The sequence below is a fragment of the Mirounga leonina genome, unplaced genomic scaffold (assembly GCF_011800145.1).
Source record: "Mirounga leonina isolate KUSES-001 unplaced genomic scaffold, KU_Mleo_1.0 Mir_413, whole genome shotgun sequence".
Lineage (NCBI taxonomy): Eukaryota > Metazoa > Chordata > Mammalia > Carnivora > Phocidae > Mirounga > Mirounga leonina.
Window position 1 is genome coordinate 527,597 of NW_023270734.1, and position 13,611 is coordinate 541,207.

The 13,611-nt window shown below is 34.3% G+C and overlaps 1 protein-coding gene across 2 annotated transcripts in view; it reads left to right on the forward strand.

Moving 5' to 3' along the window:
- Positions 1-11,698, forward strand: part of ARHGAP12 (Rho GTPase activating protein 12) — a 125,139-nt gene extending 113,441 nt beyond the window's left edge. For both annotated transcript variants that reach the window (XM_034987175.1, XM_034987176.1), the window contains 7 exons: positions 2,514-2,616; positions 4,034-4,150; positions 6,218-6,316; positions 7,824-7,901; positions 8,001-8,135; positions 8,375-8,477; positions 9,318-11,698. In XM_034987175.1, the coding sequence (XP_034843066.1) occupies positions 2,514-2,616; positions 4,034-4,150; positions 6,218-6,316; positions 7,824-7,901; positions 8,001-8,135; positions 8,375-8,477; positions 9,318-9,492 (810 nt within the window). In that variant the 3' untranslated portion in view covers positions 9,493-11,698. The remainder of the gene's footprint in view (positions 1-2,513; positions 2,617-4,033; positions 4,151-6,217; positions 6,317-7,823; positions 7,902-8,000; positions 8,136-8,374; positions 8,478-9,317) is intronic.
- Positions 11,699-13,611: the final 1,913 nt, after the last annotated feature.

The following is a 13,611-nucleotide window of genomic DNA, read 5'->3' on the forward strand; positions in this document are numbered from 1 at the left end:
GTGTTCAGTTCATGTTCCTGGTAAACTTCCTCTTATATGTGTATGTATTTTATATATATATATATAGTAGACAAATGATACGTTATATAATATATGTAGTATATGTATAACAACCAAAAAGAACCTCAAATTTATATTCTGCTGCTGTAAGTAAGAGCAGGAAGAAACAGATAGGGGCCGTACTTTTCCAGACTATATTCTTACGCCCTCACTATATGGGGACATGGCTCCTGACTAAGGATCATATGTCAGTGACAAAAAGGAAAGTGAATACTTACGGGAGTGTGTTACGGTTTTAAACTAAACAGAGATTGAAAAAAAGTTGGGAATCACAGGCTTTAGTAGAGATTGAGAGGTCTTTCAGAGACTATAGGTGAAGCCTCATTATAATAAGGTTTGTGATCGTACTGAGTGAGGTATTCTACCTCTATGGGTTTCGTGTTTTCACTTATAAAATAGAGAGGTTGGATTTGATTTGTCCCAAGTGTCCCTTTAAACTCCAAAATTTTTATGATGCATTTAGTTCAAAACAGCCAGATTTGGAATCTTGAGTATTAACTCTTCCTCCTCTTTTACCTCTTCTAGCGAGTTATTCACCCATCTATATAAATATTCTTCCTTTGCAGTTTGTAATATTGTATATTTCTGAATCTTGTCTCTTCCTTTCCATTTATTCCTGAAACCATCATCAGGACTTTATATGTTAGATAAGAGTCAATTCCTAAACAGTTTTCTTACTTCATTTCACCCCCCACCAATCCGTTCTTAATAGCATTGCTATATGAAACTTCCTAATGTTAACTTTATAATTCTCTCCTGCTTAGTAAAGCTTCTGTGACTCTCATTAAAATTCAACAACCTGAGCCCAATCTATCTTTTCAAATGTACCTTCTACTCTACCCAATATGGGCTTTCAGCTCTAGTCACTGTAATCGGTTCCCAGTCCCTTGAAAGCAAGTATAGCTGCATTCATTTAACAGATGTGGGAGTGCTTTGCCCTGGAGATAGAGCAGCATGCAGTTCCTTTGCTACACCTTTCCCTGCGGAGTTTACAGCCAAAGACAGAAGATTACTGAAGACAGACAACTGAGCAGTTAATACAGTGAAATGTGATGAGGCTTATGATGGTGAGGGATATACAACTTATTATAAAAACACTGATTAGGTAGGAGTTAACCTAGTGTTAGGGATCCATGAAGGCCTTGCAGAGAAAGTGGTTTTTTTTTTTTTTTTTTTTAATTGAAGCCTATAGGATCAGGGAATAAGCCAAGTGAAAAGAGAGTAACATATTGTTGACTATGAAATTTAAAATATATACTGTTTATAAAGTGGCAAAAGATACTGTAGAAATATGCACAATAAATGTAGAAAGATGCACGAAACAGGGAAAATTGCAAAACCTTATTGAGAAACATTGAAGAAAATCTAATTATATGAGGAAGTATATCATGGATTAAAAGATTCAATAATGTAAAGATAAAATATTCTTCCAAATGATTTATAAATTTATAGACTTGAAATTTTTGAATCTCATTCAAAATCCTAGTAGGTTTTCTGCTGGAACTTGGCAAGCTTCTTCTAAAATTCATACCAGAATATAAAGGGTAAAAATATCCAAGACACTCTTGAAGAAGAAAGTGGAAGGACTTGCTCTATCAGATGTTAAGACTTCTAGAACTGTATTAATTAATACAACATGCTGTCCATACCAGGATAGATCTACAGACCTGTGGAGCAGAATAAAGAACCTAGAAACCAACATTCCTTTGGATACTTTATGCCAGATATAGCACTGTAGAAAAGTAAGGAAGAATAAACTTTCAATGGTACTGGGTCAGCTGGATATCCAGGAAGAAATTAGAACCTTTCCTAACACTAATCACAAAAAATAAGTTCTATGTGGATAAAGACATCAGTGTGAAGGGCAAAGCAATAATTCTAGATTTGAGAAGTCCAGTTTTTTAACCTGCAAAAGTGACTTTGGTTAGGCTCTACACGAGTTCTAGGATTTCTTTCAATGCCTAACATCCATGAATCTGTGAGTGTGATTACTAGCTATTGATACAAAGTATAATTTGAAAAGATCGTTGGTGTGAAAAATTAATGTGCCATTTGCTAGTTAGCTTTATCTTGTGCTGTTTGTTAGCACAGAATGTGGCTTCATCGTGGACTCTCAGTGTAGCTTGTGGGTCAGGACCTTTTAACTCTTGTTACTGTCATTCTTATGCATTTGATCTACATGAGGGAACATAGCCTCATTATCAGTATATAAAGCCATCATCCTGTGAATAATCAGCATTTTTTTATTTTTTGAAATTCAGAATTAATGAATTCCCCCTATGTAGGGGGAAAAAGAATATTTTTAAAGATTTACCAAGTATCTAAATCATATATACTTCTTGGTTCCCTAAAATCATTTGGGAGGATCAGTTACTGATTATACTGAGAATTATGCTATTACATCTAAAATAATCTCAAAAGTAATATGTGTTTGGGAACTCTTTAATCAACAGACAGTAGAAACTGATGAAGCTATTGAAGAAGAGATACCAGATTCCCCAGGAATAGAAAAGCATGATAAAGAGAAGGACCATAAGGATCTTAAGAAACTTCGTTGTAAGTTATTTACCTATTTTGTTAGTCATTTGAGCATCTTCTCTTAGATTTTTTGAATATTTTAAATATATAAAGGCTGAGTGGAATCTCCATTGTTACCAGGAAATTATAAGGGTAGATATTTGCAATCTTGGTGTTTTAGGAGTACTCTCTCCTTGTTAACTCCTTGTTACTTTTTGGCCTCATCGTGTGCACCCATACAGCATCTTATTAATTTTAAGATGTTGTGGTTCTTTAAGAGAAAAAAGTATATTAGAATGCACTTCTATTGAGGTATCCAGGAAGCTGAACTATATTGATTTAAAAATACATAATTACTGTATAAGGTCTAGATAGAATCTTTACACTTTAAGAAGTCAAAAGTCATGGGACATGTACCATAGTTCACACTGGATACCAGGCAAACATCTCTGGACTAGGATATGTCTGTGCAGGTGCAACTGCATGCATTCATATCTCCAGATCATTCATATCTATGTATGTATGTGTGTGCAGATATATATATATATATGTATATGCTAAAGCCAGCAAATTTAATAGCATTTTCTGATGCAGGCCCCTTGTGAGTTACATTGTTTAAATAGGCCATTAGCTGTGGCTCTGAACTTGTTAAATGTATTTTAACAATCCACATTCAACTGAGAATTTTGGCCTTTGGATTAACTGAATGATTAGAAAATCATTTCTACTTTTGTTCTCCCACATTCTAATGAAGGTTAGGCCTATTAACTGACATTGTCACTGACATATAACAGTGTAAACACATGAAAATTTGATTATTTTAATGCTTTACTAATAAATTCTTTTGCTCTCACATTTCCTCAGATATAGTTCTTTTCAAGAAATTTACTTTTTGGATATTTTTTATTGGAACCAAAAAAGAAATCAGAGTTATGGCAATGTAGGACATTTTTCAAGTGGTCCCATTCTTAGTTTAGAGGTAATTATGATGAGGTGTGGTTAGCTTAAAGTACAAGTAATTGTGATATATATTCTCTAGACTCCTAGTCCAGTAAGGATACTGCAGGATAAGGACCTTTTTATGTTTTATGGACATTTTTTTCTCATCATTTTACCTTCTAAAACTGATGGAGAGTCAAAGGAGATATAAGTAGTATCATTTATGAAATAATGAGTATAAGTTAGAATAACCAGTGTCTAACACATACACCAAAGAAGGTGCAGTTTGTGGTCAGTGTTTAGTGATAAAAATGAAATGTTTTGTTTGGTTTATCACTTTGAAATTGGGTCTGTGTTAGCTTGATTCTTGACCTACTACTCTTAAACTATATTAAAGTTAGAGTAACTGAATTTATAACTGATTTTTACATATGAAATTAATATGTTTTGAGTGCTGGTGGAAAAATTTTTATCAAGTTTTTATTTTATGAAATGCTTAATATCCGTTTGTCTTAAGCCACAAAAGTGTCTAGCATAGATTCTTCAGAACAGAAAAAAACCAAGAAAAACCTAAAGAAGTTTCTTACACGGCGCCCCACTTTGCAAGCTGTTCGTGAAAAAGGTTATATTAAAGGTAGGTAGAAGTGCTGTTTATAATAATGAACTTTGGCCAAAATCAGAAATAAGACATTTTAAATTAAAAACTGAACATTTTTTGAACAGTAAAAATGTTTTCATTCTTTAAAGTTAGCAGGCTCATTGGTTTAAAATACATTTGAGTGATTAAAATTGATTTTTCGGGGCGCCTGGGTGGCTCAGTTGTTAAGCATCTGCCTTCGGCTCAGGTCATGATCCCAGGGTCCTGGGATCGAGCCCCACATCGGGCTCCCTGCTCTGCGGGAAGCCTGCTTCTCCATCTCCCACTCTCCCTGCTTGTGTTCCCTCTCACTGTGTCTCTCTGTCAAAGAAAAAATTAAAAAAAAAAAAATCTTTAAATAAAATTGATTTTTCAGTGCACAGAATTTAACTAAGGCATTGAACAGACATAAATACCAAAGTAAGTTTTTAGAGACCCTGTACCAGAGGAACTACTGGGGTGAGATGGATGGATAGAAGACATGACAATAAAGATTTTTAGTTTTGAGGGGCATCTGGGTGCCTCAGTCGGCTAAGTGTCTGCCTTTGGCTCAGGTCATGATCCCAGGGTCCTGAGATCGAGCCCCATTTGGGCTCTCTCCTCAGCGGGGAGTCTGCTTCTCTCCCTGTCTTTCCCCTGCTCATGCTCTCTCTCTCTCTCTGTGTATGTCTCTCTCTCAAATAAATAAGTAGAATCTTTTAAAAAAAGATTTTTAGTTTTGAGATGCACAGATCAGAACTTTTGAATGAAACATCACTAACACAGTAGAAAGAAGAAAAAATATTGAACAATTTTATCTTGTTTGCCTTCAGTTCTCATTTCAGGTGATTTTAAAATTAGTATGAGATATTTTTTCCTAAATTTTTATATTATTCCATTTATAAGCAACAATGACAATAATGCACTAACAGGATCTTAATAACAGAGTATTCTTTAAAATCACATATACTTGTATATACCTTTAGTTCTTACAGGCGCTTTTAATTTCAATGATAAAATTTTCTAATACAGGACTCAGTGACATTTAATTAGTGAATAAAGGCATAGGTAAAGGTAATGTATAACATATATATCTGTCTTTGAAGTTTCTAAAAAAGACCATCACTAGAACCTCTGTTTGCAAAGCATCTAAGTTAAAATACACAAATGGGTTTCATTAAAAAGATATTTAAAACTTCTGGGTAGAGTTCAGCTAATTAAGTGATTCAAATTAACAACCTTAAGAGTTATAGGTAAACAAGGACTCCCAGATAACGCATATGAATTTAGTATATTAAGTTTAGAAGTTTAAAAAAAAAAGCCTGACAAATCAGTAAATAGCAATTGCTATTAATTTTTCACCAGGCCTTTTTGTTGAGAAATATAAACTGTTGCTGCTTTATGGTGTTCAGGACTTCAAATATTTTGTTTTCCTCGGTAGTTAGCACTAATGTGGCATTTCAGAAGTGTTGGGTTGAAAGACTAATAGAACAGCCTTTGAAATATACTTTGTGGAATCAAGGGTTGGCACACGATGGGTATGCACCGTGCTTGTTTTAATAGTTTAAAAAATATTCAGGTGTTTACTAAGTGCTAGGCATGAGCCTGGGTGCCATGAATACCTATTGGTTTGAGAACTACAAGATCCCTGCCCTCATGAAACTTACCTAAAAACAAGAGACAGACAAGATAATTATGACTACCATGAAGAATCTACTGTAGTAATGAAATAGTGACTGTACGTGGTTACCTTAGGCTGATCATAAGGTTTTTCTAAGGAGATGACATTATAGCTGAGGGTGGGAGTGATAAAAAGCTAAGTTTGGGGGAGAGGATGGATCTCTATAAAAGGTATAGAAAACTAAAAGGCTCTCAGGTAAAAATGGGGTGTTCATGAAGTTTAGTAAAGCAGGAAAATTGTTTGAAGTGGAATTGGAATGGGTAGGCAGCTCACAGAAGGCATGAGTCACAGCAGACCATGTCGGGATGTACTGAATGTCTTCTATAGCACTGTGAATAGTGATCGCCACTTTGCAAACTACATTTTAGCAGGGTGATTTATTTTAAAAAATAAATCTCTTTCAGATCAGGTATTTGGAGCCAATCTTGCTAATCTTTGTCAGAGAGAAAATGGCACAGTGCCAAAATTTGTGAAGTTATGCATTGAACATGTTGAAGCATATGGTAAGAAAATGAATTTTTTTTTTATGTTAAGCACACTAACCCATTGTTTTGCCATCAGAATCCTTAGGATTTTTGATTTTGAGTGATGGAACAGTCATAAGATGTTAAGAAAAGCATCTTGTTTGCAAAACTTACATGTTTTAATGGTTACATACATCTGTTTTAAATTAAGACCTTTGCAGGCACCTGTTGAATATTCAGCACTTCTAGCTGATTAAGTGTATGGTATTCTTCGAAGCCATTTGGAGTTGGCCTTTGCTTAAAATGAAGAAGGTGGTGATTATGAAACTGAGTTTATTAAGAAGTGATTTGACAGTGTAGAAGATAGGAGATTGTGTTTACTTACAAGAGAAAGTTGCTTCTCTTTATAATAAAAATGAGATGACATTTTATAACTGTTAAATCAACTATAAAATGTCTAAGTAGACAAACCTTATGTCATTTCCTGTTAAATAAGACTTAAACGAATTTATATTTTGGTTGATTTTAACAATATTTATACTAGTTTTATATAAAATAATTACCATGATGGTAATCACATTAACTTGTACCTGTACATCATCAAAAACATCTTGTACAATTAAAACATTTGCATAATTTGTGATTTCTGTCAGTTTCAGATCTTGTCGTTGACTTTTTTGTCAACATGACAATAGAGACTCTGTGCCTTTATTTGAAGTTCTATGAATAGCACGTCAGATAATGTGCTTTGTTAAATGTGTATAGCATTATCATTTAATAAATATTTGGATTTTTTAGGCTTAATTGGATGAATTTCACAGTTCTATTCCACATATAAAAAGAAACTATATCAAATTATCAATTGTTTTTATAGAGCCTTTATTTTAATTGATAACTTTATTACAAGCACTTATAAGGACAACCATCTTTAAAAGAGTGCTTTGATATGTACATTTACAGGGCGCCTGGGTGGCTCAGTCGTTAAGCGTCTGCCTTTGGCTCAGGTCATGATCCCAGGGTCCTGGGATCGAGTCCCACATTGGGCTCCCTGCTCGGCGGGAAGCCTGCTTCTCCCTCTCCCACTCCCCCTGCTTGTGTTCCTGCTCTCGCTGTCTCTCTCTCTCTCAAATAAATAAATAAAATCTTTTAAAAAATAAAAAAAAAATATGTACATTTACATTATGAAATGTGCAAAAACAATGGATGGGCTGGTTTTATCTTTTGGTTTCCTTTACTTTCTGAACTATCCCCAGGAGTAGAAGTTTATCTTAAATTGTTTGTATTTCAAGTTTAATGAGATGATTTGTTTTGAGATGATCCACAGTCTACATGATAAATTAGAATTGTTGCTGTTTATTAAACAGAATTCAGAGTGTATCTCCACCCCCCCCCCTCTGCCAAGCATCTATAAAAAGCCAGTTAGAGGAAAAGAGTATTTGCCCATTTGATTTTAGACTCATGTTAATGAATAAGGATTCTGAAACATGCAAGCATCTTTAGAAGAGGCACCTGCTTAAAACACAAAAATATTTTAATTTTCTCTTAGGTTTGGATGTTGATGGGATATACAGAGTAAGTGGCAACCTTGCAGTGATCCAGAAACTGAGATTTGCAGTCAATCATGGTAAGATCATACTCTTTATTATTATGTGCAAAAAAAGCACTCATATCTATTAGAATCAGTTTAAAGTTATTTAAAAAAATTTCCTATTCTGTTTTTCAGATGAGAAATTGGATTTGAATGATAGTAAATGGGAAGATATTCATGTTATTACTGGAGCACTCAAAATGTTTTTTCGAGAATTACCAGAACCTCTTTTTACATTTAACCATTTTAATGATTTTGTTAATGCAATTAGTAAGTATGTCATTACACTTAATTTTTTTTCTACATGTTGAAAGTCCTCTGTACCGATTAAGCCACTACATTGTTTGATCTTTCTTTTAAATTCTTTCAAAGGTTTGTTTTACTTTAGAAGTTTTAAATGTGACCACCAGATGTCACTGTGTATTACCAAATGTGAGGTTCGAAACTATGTCACTGTTTTCAATTTCATGCATAATCTCTCATTATTATCTTTTTTTTTTTTTTTTAAGAACAAGAACCAAGACAGCGAGTCGCTGCTGTTAAGGACCTAATCAGACAGTTGCCAAAGCCAAATCAAGATACAATGCAGATTCTTTTTAGACATCTCAAAAGGTAAGAGGTTCACCACAGAAAAGAAATAGTAATTTAATTAGGGAGAAAAAAAGAGGAAGGTAAGAGAAATGCATGGTTATGAGGTGTGGTATAGGACCCACGAGGCCAGGGTCCCTCAGACATCGGTTCACATCCCAGCTGTGCTACTTGCTGTCTTTGTAACTTGAAAAAGAGAACTCCTTTGGGCCTTTTTCCTCATAGATAAATGTTCTGGTATGAAAAATATTTACTTAATGTTATATGCGAAGTATTTATATAATGCCTAGCATGTAAGTGTTCAGAAATTGTTGTTTAAGTTAATTAACCTGAAGATGAGATTTTGAGATGAGGACTATTAAATTACCTTAGAAGAAAGCCATCATGGCTTTCAGGTTACTACATAGCCATTTTAATAAGTGATTTTTGCCTTCTGACAGAACACTAGAATAGTAAAGTAAATTATCCCAATGAAGGAGATTAAAAAAAAACATAGAATTAGTAAAATGAAAATTTAATCTCTCTATCCTAATGAAATTTTTTCCCCCATCACCCTAGTGGAGTAATTATTGTTACCTGAATTGTAGTTCATACTTAATTGTGTCTTGCTTTAGACATTAAGCTGAAATATCACACATTGAAAGTTTGTTAGAGTATGTATAATTATACCTTTCAGCTGTGTTTACCCAAAAGAAACCTTCATGTGATGTTTGGACTGAATCCTACTTGGTTTTAAGTAGCTTGTATGTATTTTAGGAAAATGAGCACTATTTCTCATTTCTAAATGCACACTGTTTATAATACAGTTTCAAAAATTTTTCCTCTCGTATGTTTTCTCTCTTAACAATTTTTTTCCCCCCTTAGAGTTATAGAAAATGGAGAAAAAAACCGAATGACCTATCAGAGTATAGCAATTGTGTTTGGTCCCACTCTGTTGAAGCCAGAGAAGGAGACTGGTAATATAGCAGTTCATACTGTCTACCAAAATCAGATTGTAGAATTAATTCTACTGGAAATAAATTCCATCTTCGGGCGTTGATTCTTATTGAAGACAGGCTGTGGACTATTGAAGCCGGATTCCATCAGATTTCAAATCCTTATACCTGATGTATTTTATTTTTGGACCAAGCAGTGACTCTTTGATTTTGCACTTTTTTGAGGGATCAGAAGGGAATGGGGGAGTCAAGATGTGTGTTAGGCCCTCATATTTGCTGCTTTGTTGCAAGTTGATATAGCTGTGTGTAATTTTGAATTAATTTTATCCTGAATGTTTGCATTTCATACTCTGAATTTCAGTAAAAATCAAAACTTGTAACCAGTCGTATACACTGGATAATTTGGTAAGAAAACTACATTTTTTTTTCTCAAACTGGATAATGTAGAATTTCTTCTCATGATTCATTAGATTCATCACTTGATAGAACAGTACTCACTATCAGTTATTTTGAAGACGCTCTTGGGCATTCTAAACAAAATGAAGTATATCCTTTTTGAAACCTGTGTATTTATTTTTCAGGGTTTCTGCATGCAGTGGCAGTCTTAAGTTCTACAGTTCATTCTAACCCAGAGGTAATCCCTCGGCGAAGGCTTGCCGCCTTCCCTGTGTTGCACACCATCCTTATTGGATGGATGTCTTAGTCGCTTGTTGGGCAGCACGCTAATATTACTTAACACACTGTGATATACTGGAGTTTAGTTTAGCATAAGTCAGTTCAGGGTATTTTGGGGCTGTCTGTGCTACGCTGATTTGTAGCTAAGAATCCTGATTATATCTAGTGCCATACTGAGTTCTTGGTATGACCCTGTGGAAACAGACATTATTTGATGTAAATATAAGCTAAAGACTTAATGTCCTTTAGCTTATGTATATAATTTTGTTGTATAGTCTCAGAGTATATTCTAACCTGACATTTCTAATCATGATATTGGTAATCTTTTCCGTGAATATTAGGTTTCCTCCAGAAATGGGCTGTTATTTGAGAAACTTAACTGTGTGCACTTTTAGATTTTAATTACATTTACAGGCAAATCACTGTAATGCAAATGGTACTGGAAAAATACTGAATAGACTTGCTAAATGGTAAATGCACTACAAGAGGAATCTTTTAGATAATTTAATATGTACAGAATACATTAGAAAAAAATTTATTACAGAATTCTAACTGCAGTATGAATAGTGGAAACCCATATGTAAATTAGATGGATGTCAGATGGAAAATGACATTGCTAAATTTGAGAATTTCTTTTTACATTACTAATGTAGATTGATTTGTATAATAAAACAGGGTTTGGAAGGTTTTGTTACAGAGAGCATGGTCTGTTGAAGATATTTTAAGATGTATTTTTCTAGATTAACTGATGTATATGAAATGTCTAATCCAAATAAAGAAAACTGTAAGAGGTTTAGAGATTTTCCATTGGAAATGTGCATTTTGGTTTTCAATTTTTTTCTTGTTTTTGCATTTACTGGCATACTCTTATACCTCATTTTTAAAAAATCAACTGAATCCAATATTTCCTGTGGTAAATATATTTTCCTCATTTTTTCCACACCTTTTCTACTCCCTGCCATGCCAACACCTCCTCCACTCTCCCCTCTCCAATTTTCACTTCTTCATCAATATTTGAAAGTGAATGATTTGTGACCAAGACTCCTTTTCTTAGAATTGCATTTGTAATTTACAGATTGCCTTCCTTGGGAACAAATAGTTTTTGTACAATTCAAAAATCTCTCACCTGAGTTTTGTGGTAAAAATATTGTTTGTTGTTGTGGTCTTGTTAAATTGGTAACAAACCAAGCTACTTGATAGCTATGGAAAGCAGATTGTTTTGGGCAAGGATAAAAAGCCCCAAAATGAGAATGTTTGTATTTGTCTAACAATGTCCTGAACAATACAGTATGCTTTAGAACTGGCCTATATAGTGATTGTATGCCAGCAAAACCATTAGACTCAAACCAGTGACGCTCTTTCTCTTCGTAGCTGTGGACATAACAAAGATTAAAATTGTCCTGTGTTTCTTGTTTCAAAGTACATGTGTATGTGGAGTCTTAAATGTTTTATTAGTCTACAGCTAATTAGTTTATTGTAATATTGTATGTACAGTGAGATCAATGTCTTGTGTTTTCATCTTTTGTGAATTAAAAATTCTCACTTTTTTTTTTTTTTGTAATAACAAAACCAGTAATATTTTCCTGTCTTGACAACTTGGTTTTTAGTAGAAAATATATTAAAGGCTGAAATAAATTGTCAGTGGAATTTCATTTGCTAATAGGCCCTCCTTCAGAATGTCATTGTAGAAAAGTAGTTGGAAATTGAAAGAAATAGTATATTCACATGTGTTATTACATTTAATTAGAGAAGAAAAATACTTATTTAAATTTTACAACTGTAAGGAATTTTACCCTTTACTCTGGAAAAATGATGTTACCTTTTAGTTAGAGGCAAATCTGCAGAATTTTTTTTTCTTATGGGAAAAGCACAAATGGCATAATTCAGCCAAACTGGGCTCAGGCAGATGTGTTATGTACACATACACATGGATGTGTATGGAAATGTGTGTGTGTGTGTGTCACTGCTTACCTACAGATGAAAACTCAGTAATAGTAATAATGGCAGATACCTGGAGACCTTTGTGCTATTTTAGTTTCATGCCAGGCTTCTTTGTAACCTGTAATACTAGATGTTAAGATAGCAGGGAGAGGAAAAAGAGTTATTCCATAATTTTGCTAAGAGATTCTTTTCCAGCTCGTGGGAGAGACCCTCTAATTAAATATTTAAAGTAAACACGTAGTTTCCCATGACACTAATTTCTCCAACATCTTTAGGCATTTAAAAAACACAGAGGAGGGGCACCTGGGTGGCTCAGTTGTTAAGCGTCTGCCTGTGGCTCAGGTCATGATCCCAGGGTCCTGGGATCAAGCCCCACATCGGGCTCCCTGCTCCATGGGAAGCCTGCTTCTCCCTCTCCCACTCCCCCTGTTTGTGTTCCTGCTCTCTCTCTCTCTCTGTCAAATAAAATCTTTAAAAAATAAAAAAAACACAGGAGTCTACAACATGTCATTTTAGTAAAGAAGAAAAAAAGTCAAATGGGCATCATGCTCTTGCTGGCCTAATAAAAGTCAAATGCTCAAAGATCGCATCTGTATAGAGAATTGAAAATGGGTAGAAAATAAGATTTTATGGAGTTTGCTAGTCTCTCTGAACTCTAGCCATCAGCTCTAATGATCCTCTTTTATAGGAAGCACGGTTCTAATACAAGACTAGAGATGGTGTTTAATAGGGACTGTAGCCTGAATGTAACTGTATATTACATTCCCGGATGTGGGGCACAGTTTTGTTTTTGTTTGTTTTTTAAACAGTATTTCAATATAACTAATACAGTTCTGTTAAATGAAACTTTAGTTTTAAACCAAAAAAAACCACACACACACACACACACACACAAAACCTCCCCACAAAAAACAAAAAGCAGAGGGGGCTGCAAAACAAAATCAACAGCCTTACAATAATGGTGTATTAGAATCTGTTGGAAATTCACAAGCTGCAGACCCAGGCCAAGCAGAGTCAGACTTAGTATTCTAGAGAAGGGGGAGGTACAGAATGCCTAATGAGACATTCTGTAACTACTAAAGACAAGGGACTTCTCCTGAAGAATCTCAATTAGTCTTCTCAACTGAAGTTTTGTGGGCCAGTGGTGGCTGTAAATATATTCAGCTGGATTGAGCTTTTACAAATTAGCCTTATGTGAATATGGCACTTAAATGAACTCTTTCATTTCCTTCATTGCTTCCCTTCTCCCACAGGAAAAAAAGGAAAGAAAAAAAAGCACTTTCATGGTACTCTTATAAACAGCACTTGTAGAACAAGGTAACTGTTTAACAAACCACTACAAAATGTATTTAGAATCTAGTCTGATTTTTTATTTTTTCTCATCAATCCCCTTCCTATTTTACTTCCTCTCCGTGTTTTCAGAAAAACCGGTTTTGGTAAAGATTTTAAAATTATTAATGTCGATAGCTAAATCAGGTAGTTCTTATAGTTGTGGCTCACACTGTAAGTTGAAACTTGTAATGTCATGAATCTTGTTGATAAAATTCATGGTGACATCAGAGCAAAAATGAGGATGTGGAAGCTCTTATCAACAGGGCCTTTGCAGA